General features: G+C 47.4%; 1 protein-coding gene across 1 annotated transcript in view; it reads left to right on the top strand.

Annotated features, from left to right (window-relative positions):
• The window catches only part of FOXO1 (forkhead box O1), a 92,087-nt gene extending 70,247 nt beyond the window's left edge, over nt 1-21,840 (top strand). Inside the window, exons 2-3 of the mRNA XM_052649891.1 lie at nt 16,781-18,133; nt 18,599-21,840. Coding sequence (XP_052505851.1) covers nt 16,781-18,115 — 1,335 coding nt within the window. The 3' untranslated portion in view covers nt 18,116-18,133; nt 18,599-21,840. The remainder of the gene's footprint in view (nt 1-16,780; nt 18,134-18,598) is intronic.
• Nucleotides 21,841-23,492: the final 1,652 nt, after the last annotated feature.

A 23,492-nucleotide genomic window follows, 5' to 3' on the forward strand; every position in this document is an offset into this window, starting at 1 on the left:
TGGCAGCCTCTTTTGTTGCTACTGCTAATAATGGTTGGATCAACATTAGGACCCAGTGCCCAGGGATGTGTTTTGCCTAGAAAAATGTACCAGTACTTGGTTCTCTTTGAGTTACTTTGTGCAGGGTGGTGACTTCAGGTTTGCCTTGCCTGTGTTCAGAGGCTCGACGTTTGCTTGACATTTTGTGTTTATAAGTGCTTTGTGTGACTATCTCATTTTAATTCTTATGAAGACTCTTTTGAAGTGGTAGCTGCTGTCCCCATTTTGCAGATGAGGCGATTAAAGAAGCATGGAGAGTTGAAGTGACTCATCCAAGGTCACATGTTCACTCAATGCTAGGACTGGGTTAGAATCTAGTTTTGTATGACAGCAGGCTCAGGTTCTTTGGCCCAGCCACCATATTTGACTGGTTTTGTTATAGAACTTGTTTTTTTCTACTTCCTGCTTAAGGAAAGAACTATTGTTTCCTGAAAAAATGAAAAATCTTAGGATATAGTTTGTGAACTTCATTTTATTTGATTATGAAAATATTTGTGTGTATGTGTGGTATGATACAGGTCTTGACACTTGATAGGAAATCAGTTTTTTTGAATGAACAAATGAAAGAGGAACAGGCAGAGTTTTTTGGTCTTACCCCCCAGAGGAAGTAGCTTTATTCTGATTTTGAAAGTTACATGTGCTCTTTCTTTTAACAACAGCAAAAAGACAATGTACAACTAGAAAGTAAAGATGCCCATTGCCGTCACCACTGAGAGACACCATTATGTCGTTGAGATTGTCTTGTAGAAGCAATGGTTGACCATACAGATTCCATGTAACTGGCAGTGAAGGTCACCATTGATACTAGCTGCAAATAGCACGCACTGGAGGTTTCAGGGACGTGATCGTTGACATTCATCGTCAAGTGTATGTAAATAAACCCTCCAATCCTAGCTGCTGCTTTTGCCCAGGCTAGTTCCGCAGTAGTTCTGCTAACTAACACCTTGTGCTAACGAGGCGAGCCGGTGCGGCTTCCTCTCCGCCGGACTCTGTTTCCATGACCCTGGAAACTGGCTCCCTGCTCACATCATGGTTCTTACCCAGTATGGTGTCACGGCCAGGGCTGGGGTATGTTTTCCTGACCTAGGAGACTTCTTAGGAATCAAATCATTTTTTCCATTCCCCTGTCTTCTGAGCAAATCGGCTTATCACGCTCCCTGTCATCTCCTCCCCTCCTTCCTCCTCTTGTACCTTGTGTTTGCCTTCCTTCCTCCCACAGAAGCATTCAGGAGGGGTGGGAGGGATTTGGAATTGAAATTAGAGTGGGCTCATTCTGGCCCCTTGGTAAGTCTGCCTTGGGTATTATTGAAGATGTTGGCTCTTATTGTGAGGTCGTGGGCGAGAGTCTGTGCGGGACCTGCAGTCTTGAGTCCCCTGGCCCGCTCGAGGGAGTCTGTGTCTCCTGCGTCCTTCAGAGAGGGAGGGTTCACCGAGCACCTGGGCTTCCCGGGGCACCTGGGACAGCTGTGCTCTTAGGGAGGCAGCTCAGCAGCTTTCGGGTGGCCTGCCCTTCCACCCTGGGCGTGATCCTGAGACCTCACAAGTGCACAGTACTCTCTGTGTGCTTCCTGAAGACGCTGTACCCAGCTCAGCTCCTCTCTGGAGTTAGGACAAAGTGGAGAGACACAGGAGATGAAATTTGTCCAGAGTCGTCTATACAGAGATAGAACCAGACCTGCACTCCCTTGACCACTGTCTTGCCAGTCGACCAGCATTTCCCAAAGTGTGTGCCTGCCACTAAACATTGGTTTCACAGCATGGTCTATCAGGAAGTGTCAGAGAGGTGGGGGGTGCACGTGATCACACCCACAAAACAAACGAAAGGTCTGCGTTAATGAAGGCTGTTGTGTTTTGCTTTGTGTTGTTTTTGTGTATGAACATGCAGTTACGTATTAAAGGCTCTAAAAACCCTGCAGTTGGGAGTCCAGTGTAAGTTGAGGAGCCCTTGCTTTGGCTCGGACGTTGGAGACGCTCTGCTCGGCCAGAACGTGCTGCTCTGTCCAGCGTTTACTCTGGAAGTGCTCCAGGGGACCTCCGTGGGGAGAGGGACACCTCACCTTTGGAGAGCTGGAGGAATAGAGCTTCTGGAATAGAGCATCTCCCCTGGGGGTGGGGGGGGAGTAGAGGCTGGCCGTGGGGAGTCCTGTCTTTGTCAGCAGTTCAGCTGGAGCTGTGTGGAGCAGGACTTGAACCAGAACGCAGGAAGGGTCTCAGTCACCAGGATCAGCACTCCAGGCCCGCGTGTCAGGGTTGTTAGGTAAAGATTCATGAACTGTAGCCTGGGTGACAGCTGTTCTGTTTGGCAAGGACAGGCTGCAGAAACCTGGACCCAGAGCAGCGTGCTGCTGCCTTTTGGCAGGTGTTGGACCAGGCCCGTTCCCCGAGGGAGGCCCTGTGTGTCAGCATCCCTCCCCCAGCTCGTCCTGAATATAGAGTATTCGGCTTGGCCGCTTTTTGTTGCTCTCTGGAGATTGCTCGATTGTGGCGGGGGTGGGGAGCACGGTGGAGGTGCGTGCGAGTGGCAGATTCCGCATCCCTCTCGCCCATCAGTCAGCCCTCTGCTTTGGGAGAAGCAGAGCTTCTTAGCAGAACTCGAATGTTTTGAGAGAAAGTGTTCCAGACAGGCAGGAGTGATTTAATATTTTGCGCCGAAATCTCAAACTAAGGAAGCAAGTCTAACTCCTGAGACCCGATCCTTGGGCAGTATACCTGATGTTCTTTCTTTCCTTCCTCCCTCGTCTCTCTCCGCCTGCCCCCTTCCTCTCCCTGCTCCCCCTTCCCGCCTTCCCTGCTTTCTCTGGGTCTCTTTCGTTCTGTCCTAGTTTCTTCCTGCTTTCATCCTCACCTCAGCTGAGCTGTTCCAGAAGTTGAATGTAGATGGAAAGTTCACATAAAGTATTTTAAAATCCAAAAGATAAAAACTCTGAATCGGTGGAAGTGCTTAGTTTGGTTCTGTTTGTTTTCGTGGGGAGAACAAAATGATCCCACGAGGAGCCGCGGTGAGGAGAAAGCGCCATGAAATAGACGGGACCTTAATAACGAAAGGTGTGGTGTTTCTCAGCAAGTGTTCCTCAGCGGCAGAAAGGAAGGGAAGCAGACGGAGGCCAGGGCCCCTGGGCTGTGGAAGAAGAAAGGTCGGTGGAATCTGCTGAGGGTAGGGTTTTTATCCAGAATCATGTACTTTTATAGTCAAATTCTGACTGGGTAGTTTGCCATTGAACATTAAGTTGCCAAGATTTAGAGCTTTTTTGGGTGTGTGTGGGTTGGGGGGCCGGTGTATGCTCCACGGTAATGGAGGTGATGTGTGGTGGAGGGAGTGTGTTTGGGGGGAAAACGCCATCTGTTTATCCTTACACCACTGCCGTCCAGCCACGGGTTGGTCTTGGCCCTGGATCTCACATGCACCCACCAGGGTACTGAATAGCTGAGTGATCTGTAGCAACTTTATCCCTGTTTATGTTGAATGGTCCATGGTTACATTGTAGGGCATTATTTCCTTTAATTTCCCTTTAGCCTTTCAAAACACCCTGAAAGATGTTATGGTTGAGCCTAGACAATGACCTCAAGAAACAAAAATAAACCTCTCAAAGAGTAAGAACGGCGTTCCTATGCCAAATGTTGTGAACGATGGATAAAAATATGAAAACACAGCAGACTCCACGACTTTTAGAATTTGTTTTCAAAACAAATGGTCCCAGCTCCAGTATCCTGCCCTTCTCTATGAAAAAAAAAAATCAGTCATATTTCTGAGATCATGCCATGAGTCTTAGAACCACCAAGCAGCGTTAGAATCCTGAGGAAAACAAAAAAAGCCCAGCAGCAGCTTTAGAGAGAGCTGCATGGAGTCCTTGAGGTGATCTCAGCCTTTCCACACAAGCTGCAGCCGCCTCCGGTTGTGCTGAGGTTGGGGTGATCTGAACCAAGGACAGCTTTCCAGGTGAGGAAAGAACCATACTGAAGACAGCACCTTCCCGAGATACTTTTGCTAATCAGCAAGCATTTCTGTGCACATGAAAATACAGACCCCCCCTCACATTCTTAAGTTTTTGGATAATCAAAAATATTAATATCTGCTTTTTGAGAGAGGACACAGTCTCTTTTTCTACCGTTTCATGGGAAGACAGGTCGGCTTGTTCCTCTAGGTTTCGTGTCATAACTTTATTCTGATTTTTCACTTGATCTCCAGAGCATTGCATGTGGGATGAAACCCCAGCTCCTAGCTCGTTTTTATTAATAAAAGTCCCCTCCCATCTTGTTTCCCCCTCTTTCGGCATCTGAACTCAAATACGGCCACGCTTACCCCTTCTTTCTCTTCCAGACACGTTTTTAGTGCTTTTCACAAACTTCTCTACACACTGAGCATTTTAGTACTGTGATTCAGTAAGATAAAACTTACTGTTAGCTTGTAGTCGCTTGCCCAGGATTGTTCAGGTTTGGATTTGAATCCAGCTTTCTTGGGTTTCAGAACCCGTTCTATAGTGTGGTGGTGCTGGTTTAGTTGCTAAGTCATGTCCAACTCTTGTGACCCCGTGGGCTGCAGCCTGCCAGGCGCCTCTGTCCATGGGATTCTCCAGGCAAGAATACAGAGTGGGTTGCCGTTTCCTTCTCCAGGGGATCTTCCCAAACCAGGGGTTGAACTCCTGTCTCCTGCATTGGCAGGTGGGTTCTCTACCACTGAGCCACCTGGGAGGCTGTTACATAGTATACCCATCACCTTTTATTCGTTTCTGCACTCAGGTCGAGAACTCCCTTCTCTTTTATCCAGAGGTCTGACTCCTGCCTTTCTTCATGCCCCAGCTCCAGGTTAGGGTCTTTCCTTCCTTGTTTTGAGCATGTGCCTCCTTCCCTTTGTCAGCCTGGGAGGCAGATGTTGCTTTGCTTTTCCATGTACCTAGTATACAGTAGAGGCCCAATAAGTACTTGTTGAATGAAAATATCATTGTAGAAGACCCTGATTTATGTTACTGATACGGAAATACAAATGTTAATTTCTGAGGTTGTCTGGATTTAAATAGTTTGCAGTAGACCTACTTCAACTAAGCTTTGCTTGATTTCTTGATAAATTTTGGATGGAGTTTTAAATGATTAAAATAAAGGTAAGAGTTTATCTTCCATTTGTATTTCCAATAAAAATGACTAATTCGGGTCCTGTGATATCCATTGTACCCTGGCCCCTCCATCCCTCCAAGAGCAAAACTGCTCTGGTATCCACTGGGGCAGAGCTGACTGGACACATCCTGCTCCAGCCCTGACTGACCTTGGGGTCCTTTTGAAACAGTCGGGTGTCTGTGTAATTAAATAGAACTACAAATAACCCAACCTTGAAGACTCTTGTAAAGAAAATATTTTGTTCTAAAACTGCATGCTACTCCTGCTTAATTTATGGCCAAAATAGTTGCCCAATGTATTGGAGCCTGTCTTCATTAACTGTTTGATAGAAATGTGTCATGGACTCTAAAAATGGTTAAAATATGAAACTTCTTACCTTTGGGCTTAGAGCTACAGTGAAGAATGAGTGTTTCAAACTTAGTTCACCCGCTTAAAATTCTAATCTCACTAACAGTCTTAACTAGGTTGTCAGAATTTGTCTCAAATTAGTTTTCCAAGTAATTTTAAAAAAAGAAAGGAAATAAACTAATATCAAAGACACTACCTGTTGTTTAGAACAAAGTGAGAGGAATTGAAATTAGACTTACCTCACTGCTCATAGTTTAAGTGTTTAATAATGGGCCCAACAACATCCAGAAAATCTTGCTTTTGTTTTAGGTGATCAAAGATTTCTAGAAATTGAAATTTTTAGCATCTTTCACATTTTTAATAATAAATATTCTGTTCTCCCAACGTGCTGTCACTACATTTCCACCATGCTTCTTTGGGTTATATGACGGTAAAGTATAGGGCGTCATCTATGTGGCTCAGATTCATATGCAGAAGAAACGGCCTAACTTGGACATGAGTATAAACCTTTACTCTTCTGCGAAGATCCTAATACTGAACCATTTTGGCAAATGCATGGTTTTAACAAAGTGGAGGAAAGGCATCCCAAATGTACTAACATTCTGTGGTGAATTGTAGCAGTGATGCAGAATATACTTGAATGCAGTAGCTCAGAAGAGATTCAAAACATTTGTGCCCTATGCAAGATTCTAGCCACAATGGTTGCTATTCACAGTTCCATTTTGGGCAAAATTCAAAGAGATAAAATTGAAAACAGTGAGCACTAAAGTTCCGAAGAGGAGTTTAAGGTGTACCACCACAGACTTTGGGCTTGGACGAGAAGTTTTCATTCTCCATTGGTTTGACTTAACCTTAGAAACAGTTCATACAATCATTTATTCATTCTTCCTTTGTCCATTTCCCTCTAGTGTTTAAGATTGAGCTTAACTGTTCAAAATTCTCTCCTTGCTTTCTCCACCCAGAACAATGGATATGTGTAGCCAGGGTATTTGAAGAGATCACCACCTCCTAAAAATGATATTCAAAAGTGGCTGTGAGGTTTTGTCTTTGGAGGTTTGTAAACATAGTCTTATGCTTTCAATTCTTGGCTTCGTCATTCATGTTTCTAAAGAGGTTATGAGTTCAAACTGCAGTGAGAGTAAAAGGTTTAATACAAGGAGAGGTTTCCAGATGGGCAAGGTTTGCAATCACTCAGCTGGGGATCCTTTTTGTCCTACTTGGGTTTCCCTTGTGATTCAGCTGGTAGAGAATCTGCCTGCAATGTGGGAGACCTGGCTTTGATCCCTGGGTTGAGATCCCCTGGAGAAGGGAAAGGCTACCCACTCCAGTATTCTGGCCTGGAGAATTCCATGGACTGTATAGTCCAGTTCAGTTCAGTTGCTCAGTGGTGGCCAACTCTTTGGGACCCCATGGAGAGTCCTTGGGGTTGCAAAGAGTCGGACACGACCGAGCGACTTTCACTTTTCACTTCACTTTGTCCTGCTTGACTTTCTTTCTGTCTTCTCTCTGGAATATGGACCAGCCTAACTCAGGCTAAGCTCGAAAGTAATGGAATCCATAGAAGTCCTAGTAGGATGTCCGCAGGTCATCTAAATCAGGTTCCGGGGCAGACTCAGTGTGGAGCCTTCCAGTCCCCTGAGCCCAGGAAGGTCTTGGTGAAGCACGTTCTCCCAGAGGTGGCCTTAATCTTGACCTGAGGCCTGATTTAGGCTGTGGGTCCTTGTGGGCATCCCTTAATAAATGTGTTGCTTCTGGTGGAGTGTCAGTGACTGTTCAGAAGTGAGGGGACCGCTTCTCGGGCTTCTTCTCTGCTCAGTTGATGCACAGTTTTCCGAGGTGAAGATGCTGTTCACAGCATAGGTGACAGACATGAGCGGCACCATGTTGCAGCGGGAGCACCTTGGACTGATGGTGCTCAGGTTGGGTGTGGGCCTCGTGCACGGACAAGCTGTGCTGCTGAGAAGGTGCGGCTTTGGGGCTGGACACATTATGAAAGGCCCCGAGGGACCCGTATATGTAGGCACTTAGGTAACTTAACTGAAAGCTGCATTTCTGATGTGTTTTGGGGGTTCTAATGGGGTCTCTTGGAGAAGGAAATGGCAGCCCACTCCAGTGTTCTTGCCTAGAGAATCCTGTGGGCGGAGGAGCCTGGTGGGCTGCTGTCCATGGGGTCGTGCAGAGTCGGAGACAACTGAAGCAAATTAGCATGCATGCATGCATGAAGGAAGTGGCAACCTACTCCGGTGTTCTTGCCTGGAGAATCCCAGGGACGGGGGAGCCTGGTGGGCTGCCGTCTATGGGGTCGCACTGAGTTGGACATGACTGACGCGACCTAGCAGCAGCAGCAGCAGCTTGGGGTCTCTGAACTGGCATGGGTCCTCCTGGTGCTGACGAAGCCTTTCTTGTTGGAAAGAAGGAAGGTGTGGGGAGTAGGGCTGTGGCCTGTTCACTGAGGTGGATCCCTGCTGTCTGCAGGGCATGGGGACCGCTCTGGCTAGCCCAGTCTCCAGTGGTGGGTGGAATTTTGCTTTATCTTAAAAGTAAATGGGCCCAGTGTTTTTGCTCATATTGGGTCAGTCAGTGAATATTTGTAACTATTTGAGTTGGGACAAGCTCTGAAGAGTTTTTTGGGGGTGGCCCCACAACAATGTGCACTTAAGAAATCACTGTTGCTTTATTCCTTAGCCAGAATGATGGCCGAAAGCTGGTTTCAAGATTCCGTATAACCAAGAAAACGCTCCACTGCAAATAATGTGTGAGTCAGAGTGGCGTATTTTATTGCAACTTGCTGTTCCTTTTGCAATCTAGATTTATCATATTTGAATTCCAAAATAGAAAAAAAAAATCCATATAAACGTAGATTTTGTACTTTGTAATTCCGTTTACTGTGCGTACCAGTTCTTCGTAAGTAGATTATGCATTCAGTGGATTCATCTTTTCCTAGCATTTTCTAGACAGCGAACATATTAACAATATTTAGGGTAAAAGGCAATTAAAGACAGTACATCCTATCGGTGGGATATTATCCTGCAGATTCTAATCTGTCCCAAGTTTCAACATATTGCCTTTGCATTCATAAAGCTTTTTGTTGGTTCTTGTAAGCAGTTTAGGTGCACACCTTGGATAAACATTTGCTTGAACAGGTTTAATGGGCTCATCACTAACTTTGACCAAATACTTTGAAATTCACTAAGTTCTCTTTAGAAGAATTTAAGATGGATCAAACTCATGCTATATGTGAAGTTTCACTGTATGCTCGATTTAAATTCCTCACCAGAAGAGAGTAAGTAAATCCTAATTATTCTTTGTTTTTTTGGTTTTGACTTTGTTTTGCCTCATTCTGGTAGCCAAATACGTAAGGTAGTTAATTGCATTTGTAAAGCAGTGTGTTTATAGAGCCATTGCAGATTCGAAAAATCGTACGGCCTATAAAATAGACAAAGACTTTCATTAGGCAAATGGAAAAATCGCTTCAACAAATGAGTTTCCTCTTAATATTCCGTTCTGGTAGGGCCTTATGTGTTTGAAGCAGTCGTTAGGCAAGAGCAGCAAAAAAAAAAACAAAACCCAAAAAACTCCCTATTCTGGGTAGTTAACTAAAAAGACCTTTCAGAAAGGAAGGGGTCCTTCAGGTCAGCCGACAGGCAAAGTGGGGAGTGGTGGTTCCCCCCCATGGACTTGGCAGTGCCCTCCGGCCTCTGTGCCTCCCTGGGGAAGCAATGAGTGGGTTAAAGGGCCGGGGCTGCCTGCTTGCCGCACTGGAACTAAATGAATCCCAGGAGAAACCAGCTCTACTTTGAAATCCTTAGTAGCCGACACATCCTCTCCCCACCCAACCCCCCTTTTTGAGGTATTTAAGAGAGTTTTAGCTAAATGAAAGTTAGTCTCTGTATATCCACCCCCGGGACCTTGTTATCCAGGGGTGATGACATTCACCTGACAGTCGGCCTTATTGGCTCCCATGGCAACCTCCGGCCCAAGCGTGTGACTGTGGGAGGTGGTTTCTGTTTTCCAGGCTTTGCTTAAGCAGGGCTCCACGTCAGCCGCTCCTGTGGAGACTGCACCTGGACAGGGGGGTTCAGGTGCATGCTTCGGCATCTGGAACAGAGGGAGGTGCCTGCCTCTGAGGCTCCGAGCTCACCTGGGCTGTTGGGGCTTTGCCTCTTGGAGTTCGTGGCTTCTGCTTGTGTGTAGAATGCAGGACATGGCATGGCATGGGTCTTCACCTCCTGAAAATCAAGGGCTGTGCCCTTCCTTTCATGAAATACAGCTTTCTGACACACAGTTTCCCTTTAGGGCACAGCACGGGGAAACACGGTGCTTCTTTGTAATTACAACCTTCGGAGGAGCCAAAGCTTGGCATAGTTTTAATATCATCAAGTAAAATTTCTGTTCCATCCCGAAGATTTTTCCTTAAGTCCTCAATATCTGACAATAGTGGCTGAAGATTTACCCTGAAACGCTGAGGCTTCTGGCGAATACGAGCTTATTAAGGATCAGGCCAGTTGTGGAGCATCGCCTGGTTCTCTGTTGCAAGGCTTCCTCCTTGGCCAGTGTGGGAAGAGACGAGGAAGCGAGTTGCCCTCTCCTGTTTGCCATCCCGAATACAAGCTGTTCATCCGCCGGTGGCGTGCACGCCTCTCTCCTTGAACAGCCTTGTGGACGACACAGGTTCTGACAGGGATCACCCCCAAAGCTGACCGGGCACACTAGCTAAACGACCCAGATCTCTGCATTTAAAGTCCTCTTAAGGGGCGAGAATGATTTCTGTGTCAAAGAAGGGTTGCAGCTCGGTTGCAAGGACATGGAAACAGCCTCAGGAAGGCTGGCTGCCTTGTTGAACAGGAAGTCTGTGATGAATGGTTTTTAATCAAGTTGTAACCATTCATGATGGCCAAAAAATTCCTGTTTATACATCCCTTTACTTCCTATCACAAAGTAGCCAACCTTCACTTCCCCGCTTTGTGCCAGGTGATTCTTTGAGCGCTCTCCGTGGAGAGGATGCCCTTCCGTCCCCAGCGATCCTGTGTCACAGCGGTGCTGTGTCACGGGTGTCAGGACGTGGGGAGGCCAGGAGCCCATGGTCCGGCCTTGGAGTCTGCCTCCCCACTGCCCCCTGAAAACCTGGAACTTCTCCTGAGATGTTACATTTGCCTTTTTGGTTCCGCTTCACATGAGAGCATAGTCTGCCATATGCTTTTTTTTTTTTTTCAGTAGAAGCTGATGTCATGTAGTCATATTTTCCTTCCTTTGAAATGATTTGAGTCAGAGAGAAAGCTGCTTTTGGAGCTAAATGTGCACCTATAGCCATTGGAGAATATGTAGCTGAGATTGGTTTGGTCTGGGGGAGGGTCATTGCGTGTCCTTGACTCTGATTTTGTGGTTCTTCTAGGGCTTCTGCACCACGTGGTTCCTGCCGTTTGTAAATGAGCTTTCCATCTGCATTTTAATCTTTCGGAACTCTATTTTCCCTAATACAAAATAAGGGTGTGAGGACAGGTGACCTTCCCAGGACTTTCCGGTTCACAAGTTTAATGAGGCTGTGAGGCCTCTGTCCACAAAAGTTCCCGGGGAAGCGCGAATCCTAGCGCAGACTGGGGGCCACTGATTGCGGGTGAGAAGGACAGGTTTCGGGGAGGTGAAACCATCTTTCCAGAAGAAGCGCTGGGTGCCGGAGCCCAGCATTAACACGTGTAGTAGGTCAAGCTCTCCACAGCAGATCCACCATTGCAGCACTTTCCAAAATTGAATGTACATGCTTCGATTGGCAACACACGCCTCATCATCACCTGTAAAAAAGGACGGGCAAAAAGGTCACGTTTCCTTCTGTTTGCAAGCACCATGCATTACTTTACAGAGTTGTTGTTTTATTAGCACCTCTGACGGGAACTCTGCTGAACAGAGATTACTCCTACTTTCTCCTCAGTTTGTTTTCACTCCTGGAAGTGCAGGAAGGGATGTGTAAAAAGCGAGGAAGCAGGAGGAGGGGCCACGTCCACGCCGGGAGCCTACGAAGCCATCGCAACAGAGTTCACAGGGGTTTGATAAAACACTCTGGGAAAAGTCTAGTGTGTCTCGCGTTTCTGAAAGAATTTCTAGAATTTCTGGAACAACAAGTCCATTTAGTCATGTGTCCCAGCGTCTGGGTTTGAGGTTCTCTTGTCTGGCTGGCCAACTGTTGCTCACATCCACCCTCTCGCAGGGCGATGGGCAGTTCTGAGCTGTGGGGCCTCTGAGGGTCTTTCCATTCTCCTTGTGGGTTCCCACAGCCTCTTTGCACGTGCTTTCCCCGAGGCAACACTCACGTCTGAAATTCACACTTCAGCTGCTCTGGTTTCCTGCCACGAAGAGTAGCCAGTTAGGATTAAAAACAAATCATATTTTGTAAATTTATTAGCCGTTGAGGCAGAAAACGAGCTTTCTAAACTAGTAAACAGAATTATTTCCACTCCCTTAAGGATGCACACAGGTAACCTCAGTCTTAAGTAAATATGTTCCTGTGATTCTTCTTAATGATGGTGAAGCCAAAACATGGTTTTTCCAGCCGGCAGTGGTGTTGCATGCAGAGACACTTTGCAGGAGATTCTTTTTCTGAGCCTCAGAGCTCCCATTTTCAAAATGGGGCCAATAATAATCTGCCTTACTGGCCTCTTCCAAGAACAGAATGAGACATAATGTATTGAAAGCAGTTTGTAAGTGCTAAAGTAAAATCCAGGTGTAAAACATGAAGGCCCAGGGGGTCCTGAGTAGGATGTATTCATCTTTAAGTTGCTGGCTTTGTTTTTGGTTGAACACAAAGACCAGAGTAGTCTTAGAATGCCCAGCAGAAATTGGGGTGAACAGTGGTGGCTGAGAGGTGGTGGTCTTATTCTCATTATAAAAGAATAATTTAATTATTATAATAATATAGTTATAAAGGAATAATGAGAATGAGACCGATGTTTGTAATACGTATGAGTTGCTGAAACACAGCCATTATCCTAATCAAAACCACGGCTGATATCAGTTGAGCTAAGGGCGTCTCTTATCTCATTTAATCTTGAAAATCGCCTGTAAATGTAAGATCTGTTCATCTACCCAATAGATGCTTCGGTGCTAGAGCTGTGAGAGAACAGTGACCAAGAAGACAGCCCAGGTCTCCAAGCTCCTGGAGCTCACAGGGTTGTGGGAAGCCAGGCAGAGCAGAGTTGTGCTTGTGGTGAGCAAACCAGGCCCTGTGTTAGCTGCAGAACGGGATGGGGTTCTCGGGAAATGCTTTCAGAAGAAAGAGACAGTTGGGCTGAGACAGAAGTGGCAGGGTGGGGTGGGAGTGGTGACCTTTGGCAGGAAAACATCAAGGCTCCTGGACAGTCCTTTGTACATTTCCTGTCCTGAGTGGCCATGTAGTTAGGTGGACTGGTTCCTTCCCCAGGTAGATCATAGAACACCCAGAAGGCAGACTCTGTGAGTAGCTCCTTCTGACGTCCCTCACTGCGCCCAGCATAAATCAGCCCCAGTGTTAATGAAAGTTACTTGGCATGAAGCGGTGCACGAATGGACAGAGAAAAGAGGTGGATGGCATGACACCTTCCCTGTGATGTTTTTGGGATGTTGGTCAGCAGCTGTTTATTGAATGTATCTTGTGTGTAAGGCGTCTTCTATGAGCTTTGGGATGAGATTAAAAAAAAAACAAACCCCTTCCCCTTCAAGAGGTGTGGAATCTGGTCTGCAGAGGGCACGGAATGAACCCGTGAGCTAGAAATAGCCACCAGAGCAGGGTGAGCAAGCCGGGGCACCCTGGCTGGGGTACCCCATGGGCTTGCCGCCTCGGCGCTCAGGGTGGCCAGGCACACAGATGGTGACGGAGGGTCGGGGTGTAGGCAGCCGAGGGGCGCGTGCGGCGGAGATGACAGCTAGTGGCGGGGGAGTTGCTGAGGGCTCCTTCTCTCTGGTGGTTTCGGGCGAACGTTCAGGATCTGGGTGAGCGGTTTGCAGTGCGCAAGTCCTGTCTTCACACCCTGCCTCTCGCCTCATGTGATACTTGTTCCCAGTTGAAGCTCGCAGCCCTGTTGGCTGCGTGTGGCTCTCTGCCCAGGTCACAGGGAACCACGCTTGCCCCACCTCTGCTGTGTCCACCGCATTCGGCTGAGATTTGCAGACATCACATCATGAATTGAGGATGTTCAGTCGCTCAGTCGTGTCTGACTCTTCGCAACCCCATGGACCGCGGCACGCCAGCCTGCTCTGTCCTTCACTGTCTCCCTGAGCGTGCTCACACTCATGTCCATTGAGTCGGTGATGCCATCCAATCATCTCTTCCTCTGTCGCCCAAGGTGTTTCTGAGCCAGGGATCGAACCCTGGTCTCCTGCATTGCAGGCAGATTCTTTACTGTCTGAGCCACCAGGAAGCCCAACATCATGACTACCGACATGTAGTTTTTTAAGCTTTACCTATTCAGCATCTCCCACTCCAATTCCTCCCATTGGATTATCATAGCTTCTTTAATGTCCTGCTGGCTATGTGAAAAACAGGAATTTATGTAACCAGCCCTGCACAGCAAACCTTTTCCTGTTTGGGGAAAAAATTTTTTTAATTGTTGGTAAAGTTAGGAGACAGCTCTGTTACTCAAAGAGTGACCTGAAATGCCCTCTTACGAAAATATGTAGCATAATGTTTTGATAAGTAAGGGATTGCTTACACCCTGTGTGCCCCCCTCCCCATTTTTGGTAAGTCTGAGTAGTAAGCCAGTGTGTGTCTTGCTCAGGTTAGTGAATACTTCCTGACCTTTTGGCCCTTCCTGAACTTTTTAAAGATTCCATCTTTAATGGAAGTGTCCCCCAGTTGCAGTTACAAATGATCTGACCTAATTATATGTATCACAGAGCTGTGTCCCCCACCACCACCCCCTGCCCCCCAGGCTGTACCGACAAGCCAGGAAGCCACTGTCTAGGAAGATCTTCCCCCTTCATCATTAACCAAACGTGACAGGGACAGGAGTCAAGCTTCCTTTCCTCCAGAGATTCCATCGTAGCTTATCTGTGTTTCTATTGTGTTTAAAGAACAAGATAGTCATGATGGAATATTGTGCAAATGCCCAGATTTCCAGCCTGTACAGACTCAGTTCCAGGTCTGCCCCAGGAGCAGGCCTGCTTCTTTGTGGAGGAATATAGAGGTTGGGGGGCCCCTGTGTGTGAGTGTGTCTGTGTCAGTGAAACCTTCCCTGTAGGGTTTGGAGAATCTGACGGGGATGGAATAGGATATTAGGGAGATGCAGCTCCTGGCCTCTTTCAAGGGCTCCAGTCTGGATTTGGGGTGAGGTCTGTAGGTGGGAAGAAAGAGGACAGAGTCTTGGGAACAGCAGAAGCCACGCCCCGCCCCACCACCCACGCACATGCCTGCCCAGCATCCAGCCTGGGAGCCTTCTTCCAGGGCTGTGACTGACCCCGCTTGCCCGGGCCTGGCCGAAGGGCTGTCCCAGGGCTGCTGTGTTGCAATCCTCGCGTGGAATGTAGGACAGAGGGTCAGAGGGCATTTTGAAATGTAGATTTCTCAGCCTTGACTGTCTGGCCTCATTCTGACTTCTGGGTCTCCTTTTAGAAAGGGAGATTTTAATTTATTAATTTATTTTTTTTCTTTTTCTTTGTTTTCTATCTCCTTTAAATGAGAGAGATGGTGAGCTCATGGTTTGCGTGGAGCCCCGGCCAGTCCTGCCGTGCAGAGGCTCTGTTCTGGCACAGCAACTGGCACTCAAGCATCGGAGTCCCACGGCGATGAGGATGTGGGCGCTGTGGCTGCATCTCTGGGTGACCACAGATCCAGCCAGAGCCGCTTCGTGGTTGGGGAGAAGGGGCCACAGGGGTCCCAGGGGCTTGCTCAGGGCATCCAGTTGGCAGAGGAAGCCCCAGAGGTGTTGGAGCCACGCGCTAAGTCCTGCTCCTGGAGTCCAGGATGCCCGGAACCTGCTCCGGGGCCTGATGACGGAGAGCGCTGAGAGCGCAGAGAGAGAGGCTGCTGCGTGCCTGTCCTGCGCTGGGGCCGAGCCAGCGGGGGTGCGCCCTGCTTCCCAGGAGCCCCTCTTCTTGTCCACAGCAGGCTGTCCAGGTGCCTGCAAGTCTCACGCTTCGCCCAGGACAGGAGTCGCACTCGGGCTTCCTCCCTTACAGGCCGGCCCCACTGCTTCTGCTGGGGCTTGTGCCATCTTTGGCTCCCGTCACAGTGTGTTTGGAGTTGCAGGTTTTTGTTTGTAATACCACTAAGCTCCTACCCACACCCCAGTGACTAGGAGGAGGGGGATGGGCTCAGAAAGGGTGGTGCCTTGTGCCCTCCTGCCAAGGTGGGATCTGATAGCTTCTTCCCACCAACCATTTACCATGTTGGACATACCTTGTCTCGTTGGACCCGTGGAACCAGCCACAAAGGGGACTCTATGCACTTGGGGCCAGGCAGCTTCCCAAGGTTTGTAGCCAGTGAGTAGCAGAGCTACCCAGGGGCTCAAAGTTGGTTTTTCTGTCCTAACCATCCTGGGGGATGTATATGTCACGATTTAGTCATGGAGCCGTACTCAGTGGACCAAAGCCACCAGCTCTCTGCCCTTTCCACCACTCCTTCCCTCCCAGGGCAGCTTTTTGGCTCGAGTAGAAGCTGGGAAGAGAGGGTCGCGAACAGCACTTGAATTTAAGTGTTTTTTCCCTTGGTATTTCAACTTTCTATAACCACCAGCACCACCTCGTTTTCCTTCTATTCACCTATATCTGCCTAATGGACTTTAAGAATGTAAATGAACGTAGGTCTTAACTAGTTTTCAGGGTTTTGATTCTTGACTGAGAATATAATCTGCTTCCTTTCTCTCTTGTTGGGGATCACGTGGACCCCGTAACACAAAACTTCTCACTTCGTGTTAAGTGGTGCGTGTACCGTCCGCAGAGAACTTGCAGGAGTTCTAGGGGATGATGGGACGGATAGGGGTTTTGAGAGCACTCTGTTAATGGAGTAGTATTTGCATCGCAAATCTAAGTGGTTTAAAAACCAGGTCCTGTAATTTCCATGGAAAATAGGGCTATGTAAAAGAAAGTGTTTATAATAAAACCTGTTTAGTTTTTTCCCCTTGTAAAATTAAAATACAGATACTGTTTTTAAGATATAATAATACTTTACTCATTGGAGCTGTCTTGTAGTGATGGTACAGATCTTACCATAAACTTTGAAAACATGACTTGTCTTCCACGTGAGACGTGTCTGTGTGTAATAGTGGGTCTTCCAGCCAGAGCAGTATTTGTATTTCTGACCTGGTGTTCTGCTTTACAGAATTCAATTCGTCATAATCTGTCCCTGCACAGCAAGTTCATCCGTGTGCAGAATGAAGGAACTGGAAAAAGCTCCTGGTGGATGCTCAATCCAGAGGGAGGCAAGAGTGGGAAATCCCCCAGGAGAAGAGCCGCGTCCATGGACAACAACAGTAAATTTGCTAAGAGCCGAGGCCGAGCTGCCAAGAAAAAAGCATCCCTGCAGTCGGGCCAGGAGGGTGCTGGGGACAGCCCGGGATCGCAGTTTTCCAAGTGGCCCGCAAGCCCTGGCTCTCACAGCAATGACGACTTCGACAACTGGAGTACCTTTCGCCCTCGAACCAGCTCGAACGCTAGTACCATTAGCGGGAGGCTCTCTCCCATTATGACGGAGCAGGACGACCTGGGAGACGGGGACGTGCACTCGATGGTGTACCCGCCATCCGCCGCAAAGATGGCTTCTACTCTGCCCAGTCTGTCCGAGATCAGTAACCCTGAGAACATGGAGAACCTTTTGGATAACCTCAACCTCCTCTCGTCACCAACGTCATTAACCGTGTCCACCCAGTCCTCACCGGGCACCATGATGCAACAGACGCCCTGCTACTCCTTCGCGCCGCCAAGCACCAGTCTGAATTCACCCAGCCCCAACTACCAAAAATACACGTACGGCCAGTCCAGCATGAGCCCCCTGCCCCAGATGCCCATGCAGACGCTGCAGGACAGCAAATCGAGTTACGGAGGCATGAGCCAGTACTGTGCGCCGGGACTCCTGAAGGAGCTGCTGACGTCCGACTCGCCTCCGCACAATGACATCATGACGCCAGTCGATCCGGGGGTGGCTCAAGCCAACAGCCGAGTGCTCGGCCAGAACGTGCTGATGGGCCCCAACTCGGTCATGCCGGCCTATGGCGGCCAGGCCTCTCACAACAAAATGATGACCCCCAGCTCCCACACCCACCCCGGACACGCTCAGTCAACATCCGCAGTCAATGGGCGTGGCTTGCCCCACGCGGTAAACACCATGCCCCACACCTCGGGTATGAACCGCCTGGCCCCGGTGAAGACAGCTTTACAAGTGCCTCTGGCCCACCCCATGCAGATGAGCGCCCTAGGGGGCTACTCCTCGGTGAGCAGCTGCAACGGCTATGGCCGGATGGGCGTTCTCCACCAGGAGAAGCTCCCCAGTGACTTGGACGGCATGTTTATCGAGCGCTTGGACTGTGACATGGAGTCCATCATTCGGAACGACCTCATGGATGGAGACACGTTGGATTTTAACTTTGACAACGTGTTGCCCAACCAAAGCTTCCCGCACAGTGTCAAGACGACAACACACAGCTGGGTGTCAGGCTGAGAGTGGGCGAGCGAGCAGGTAAGAGCACCCCGACACCGAAAGACCTTCTGAAAACAGGGCTTAAAGAGAGGAGCCCAGTAACGTGCCTGGTATCTTCCAGGGCCGGGACTTCTTTTATTTTTATGTCAGCTGGCCACCCCTTGTGGAGAGGCATCTTTTATCATTCATTCTCTGCCCTTTTTGCAGCTTATAAATTCTCCTCTGAGCTGAAACATAAGGCAGCTTCCTCTAATGGCTTTAAAGAGTTTCTTTTGACAGAAGGCTGCATCTTCTTAGTAACTCTTCAATAAATGAATACATTTGATACAAATCAAATGCTGAAGGGGTTTTTAAAGTGGGATTTTCTCCCATTGAATGATTTCAGAGCTGTTGGAGAAAGCCCAGCCCTGCCCCAAGTATGTCTGTCATCCTAATATGTTAAGTTGAATTGATTTTCATTTGGTTGTTTTCAATGCTTGTGTGTGTGTATGTGTTTTTTCCTAGGCTACACTTAAAAGTGCTTCAGATTGTCTGACAGCAGGAACTGAGAGAAGCAGCCCAAAGATGTCCTTCACCCTACCTTTTCGCTTTCTTGATTTGAAAAAAACAAAACAAAACAAAACACAAAACGCATTTCTTTTTTCCTTTCGTCAGACTTGGCAGCGAAGACACTTTTCCTGTGCAGGATGTTTGCCCAGTGTTTGCAGGTTATGTGCTGCTGTAGATAAGGACTGTGCCATTGGAAATTTCATTACAATGAAGTGCCAAACTCACTACACCATATAATTGCAGAAAAGACTTTCGGATCCTGGTGTGCTTTCAACTTTTGTACATAAGCTGTAGCTACAGAATTGTATCTGTGTGCTTTTTTTTTTTTTTACTATTCATTTGGTCCAAGGAAAGTTTATACTCTTTTTGTAATACTGTGATGGTCTCATGTCCTTGGTAAGTTAAACTTTGGTTTTGTACTACCTGTGTTCTGCTGAACTGATGAATCACAGAGAACCAAGCTCTCCGTTCTACAGCTCCACTGGACAGCTCTGCATCTGTTCACGGCACCCCATAATTCACAGGAGAACCAGTAGCCTGTTGTCCATCTGCTGAATTAATGGACTTATCAAAACTTTTAGGGGGGAAAAACAAAGATTAAACTCCAGCCTTGTACAGGTCTTTTCTATTTTTTTTTTTTTCTTCTTCGTTTGTTTATTTTGTTATTTGCAAATTTGTACAAACACTTTAAATGGTTCTAATTTCCATATAAATGATTTTCGATGTTACTGTTGGGACTTGAGATCATTTTTGGAATAGATACTGAACTGTAATGTTTTCTTAAAACTCGAGTCTACCTTTGTTACATGGTCTGCTTGTAAATTTGTGGAATCTCAGACATTTGAAGCAGCGTCCGTGATTGTCCTTTTGTATTTCTAACTGGACTAGTACTAATTTTATATATGCTTCACTGGTTTGTATACTTGGGGATGCTCCTTGGTGATGTTTTCTGACTAATCTTCAAATCCTTATAATTAGTACTTGCACACCCAACATTTCTGGCCTTACCTTAGCAGGAGAGTGGTGTATAGTTACGGACATTTTGCGTTTCACATTGAGAACTTGATTTGTTTTTGTGTATGTGTTTTACAGAAGTCTGCTTCTGCTGTCCTTGTGAACTAGGCATCCCTGCCTGGCATTGAATCTTCTGATCAGTGCCTTTATGCGCTTTGTTTCAAGTACTCCTGGGGGTAGGCTGCAAAGTATTTGGAGATCAGAAGGGGCGACTCAACCTCCAAAACAGTGCTCCTTTCTCAAGCTCGAGTTTTGATCAACTTAACCTTTTTGAGTTGAACTTCAGCAAAAGTTTTCCCTCGTAACACTGTGTTCTTCCTGGTCTAGGCAGAAGTTGGCTTTGTACTTCTGGAGAATTATGTCCATACTCACTCTTCAACCCTCTTCCCCTTCTGTCCTGCAGATTACTTGGTGCACTGTGGAAAGTGAGGTTGAACGGGGGAATTTTTAAATGGGACTTGAGTGATTGTTAAAGTGCTTGGTGTTCATGAGTGCAGGTGGCTACCAGACAGACTGGCACTTGCTTAAAAATTCGGGCCCTAAATTTGAAAACCGACAGGCGAGCAGTAAGTTATACCTTTGAATCTATTTAGAAAGCCATCGCTTTAAGAATTGGAGAGTTTCTTTCCCCTTTAGCAACCCAAACTATAATTCTGGTCATTATGTTGTAATATTTGCCAGTTACCTGTAACTGATTAGACCTCAGTTACTTGGCTTTGCATCCCATTTAGTCCATCAGTGTTTTGAAGTCGTGCGGAATGCCCAGAGTCAGTACAATGAAAGGAACAGGTGCACAAAAGTGTTCCTCTGGCCTTCTTGGGAAAGCTCTGACTTCTGTTGACCTAGCCCATATCACGCTGGCTTTGTCTTGCCCAAGAATTGCATCTCTCCTGGCTTGGTTTTTCCTCCACGTTTAACAAGAACACAGGTTTTCTGGATGGATTTCCTCCAGGAGGCAGGCTCTATTGTATGCTTCCCACAGTGACTTCTACACTTTTGAAAATTGATTAAACAGCCACCCCTCTAACCATCTTCATTGTTGGCCACTCCAAAATAAGTCTGGTTTCAGAAACCCTGGTTCCTCTGACCGATGCCCCCTGCACCTGCGCTCGGACTCATTGGGGCCACAGTTCTCATGTTCCCCGCTGTGACCACCACTTCCCGCCCCCCAGGCCAGCACACACTGAGCCTCATCAGGCCCATCGTTCACTGATGAGGCAACTAGCTACCAAAAAAAAAAATCACTGTTCAAATCTTACTACTTCATAGAGTGACTTTTAAAAAGATGTTGCTTCCTCTTGAGTCTGTGTAAATATCTTTTTTTTCCCTTCAACTTTTGTGTGTGTATGTGGAAATTTTAACAGGAATCCTGGGTAGCTCTCCAGGGTACAGTGAAGTTCAGTGAAAGGCACCTTGTCGGTTTTGAAAACAAACATTATGTGACCTCTGGTAATTCTTTTTCTGTACGAATACTGACTTTCTGGAGTAATGAGTATATCAGTTATTGTACATGATTGCTTTGTGAAATGTGCAAATGATATCACCTATGCAGCCTTGTTTGATTTATTTCCTCTGGTTTGTACTGTTATTAAAAGCATATTGTATTATAGAGCTATTCAGATATTTTAAATATAAAGTATTGTTTCCGTAATATAGACGTATGGAGTATATTTAGGTGATAGATGTGTTACTTGGAAAGGTCTGCTTTGAAAAACTGACAAAGTCTAAATTAAAATCCCAGTGAGCAGTAAATCAGTGGAACGTCCCAAGGAGGAGGAGGACACTCAAAATGGAAACAGTTCCCCCAAAGTATATGATTTGGACTTAATTCAGCTGCTGGATATGTGTTACCAATCTCCCCACCCCACTCCTCCCCTCTCCCCAGCTGAGTGATTACCGAGTAATCGTTCAGTAAAAGACGCAGTGTGGTTTATGCAGATGAAACAGCCTAGCATTACTCTTGGCCTCCTCCCTGAGGAGGGTGACAGCCTGGCGGCCTGGCCACGTTCATCCCATCCGGACGCAGACAGACCCGCCCGCCCTTGGCCAGTCGAGTTTAGTACGCGTGCAGATCCTGCGTTCCCGCTCCCATACAATGAAAAGTGCCTGATGATGCTGGTGTACTTACAGACACAAGAACAATCTTTGCTATTATTGTATAAAGCCATAAATGTACATAAATCATGTTTAAATGGTTTGGTGTCATTCTTTTTTAGTTGTGCAAAGTAAGCTCTTCATTAGGTTCTTTTTTTTTTTTTTTTCCCCTTCTTGTTTAGCTATCACATGAGTTAAAACCTTGGCAGCCACAGTGCCATGGTTAATTCAAATCTGGTATTTCTTTGGTGGGGTGGCGGGCGATGTGGAAACGCTCTCCCTGGGACCAAACTATAGTCCCTGAGGGTTTTAGAGCAAGTTGGGTCCGTGATAACCACCCTGGAGTGCTTCATCTGTCCGCGCCTGACACAGCATCGGCACAGAAATGACTGGGTGTAGGAGAGCTCGTGCTGGAGTAGGCAGAGCTGAAGGCAAAAATACCTGAAGGTCGGATGGGAGGGCCCTGGCTGGGAAGTCGCCGAGCAGGGGTGGGTGGTGTGGTGGGAACGGTGGCTTCCCAAGGCCACATGAGGGGGGAGGGTGGGGGGTAGTTCTTCCGTTCAGTGGCTGCAGATGGAAGGTTTCTGTGTTTGCTTCTCTTTAGAAAATGCTCAAGGAATAAACTAGGATTAGATTGTGTGTGCGTGTGTCAGTTCAGTCATGTCGGCACTTTGTGACCCTGTGGATTGTAGCTTACCAGGTTCCTCTGTCCGTGAGATTTGCCAAGCCCTACTCCAGGGGATCTTCCTGACCCAGGGATTGAGCCTGTGTTGTCTCCTTCATCTCCTGCACTGCAGGAGGATTCTTTACCGCTGAGCCATCCAGGATTAGGTTAATAATGGTTAAAATGCATCTTAAAACCAGAATTAAGTCCCGGCTTTCCATGCTTCTACTTGAGGTCATTCTAGTGTTTACCTGTGTGGACACTGGAAGATCAGTCCAGCTTTCAGATTTTTTTTTCTTCTTCCTTCCTCCCTCCCAGCTTTGGAACCCTTGCTTTAAAATAACGATAGTCAGAAGCCCAGAGTGCAAAACAGATAACCCCATCTGCTCTCAGACCTGGGGCTCGTGCACACATCATTGTGAAAACCACTCATTTCATCCAGTGGAGAAGGGAACGGCAACCCACTCCAGTATACCTGCCTGGATAATTCCACGGACAGAGGAGCCTGGCCAGCTGCGGTCCATGGGATTGCAGAGTCCGGACATGCCTGAGAAGCTAGCACAACGCAACCGTCTAGTCCAAATGCAGGAAAACGCCTTGACTACACTGCCAGAACACACCAGCAGGCTCCTTTCAAAACCCGCCGTGCACGTACCCCAAATCACACATCTAAGTGTCATTTATTAAGGCTGGTTCCCACGTTGTCACATCCGTTGATAAGAGGAAGCAACACAGCAGGAAGGGACAGATGCGTGGTTGGAGCTGGATGGTTAACACGGAGGGAGAGACTTCCTTCCTCGGACAGTATCTCGGCGCCTGCTGTGACCAGAGCCTGACCGATTGTTTCTTGACCTGTGAACCTGCCATGCCGCCAGGACTTTGCCTTGGCTATTGTCTCTCTGTGACCTACCGAAACGATGATGGTGCTGGTTAAACTTAGACCGGTTGGTGAGGTCAGGTAGGTGGAAGGCTCTTCCAGGAGGTGTAGCACACAGACATCGAACCTTGTGTCATCTGTTGAACCTTGTGCGTTAGGAGCCTGCAGCTGGGCTGGGCCGTGACCTCCAAAATGAGAGC

This window comes from Budorcas taxicolor, chromosome 12 (assembly GCF_023091745.1).
Source record: "Budorcas taxicolor isolate Tak-1 chromosome 12, Takin1.1, whole genome shotgun sequence".
NCBI lineage: Eukaryota > Metazoa > Chordata > Mammalia > Artiodactyla > Bovidae > Budorcas > Budorcas taxicolor.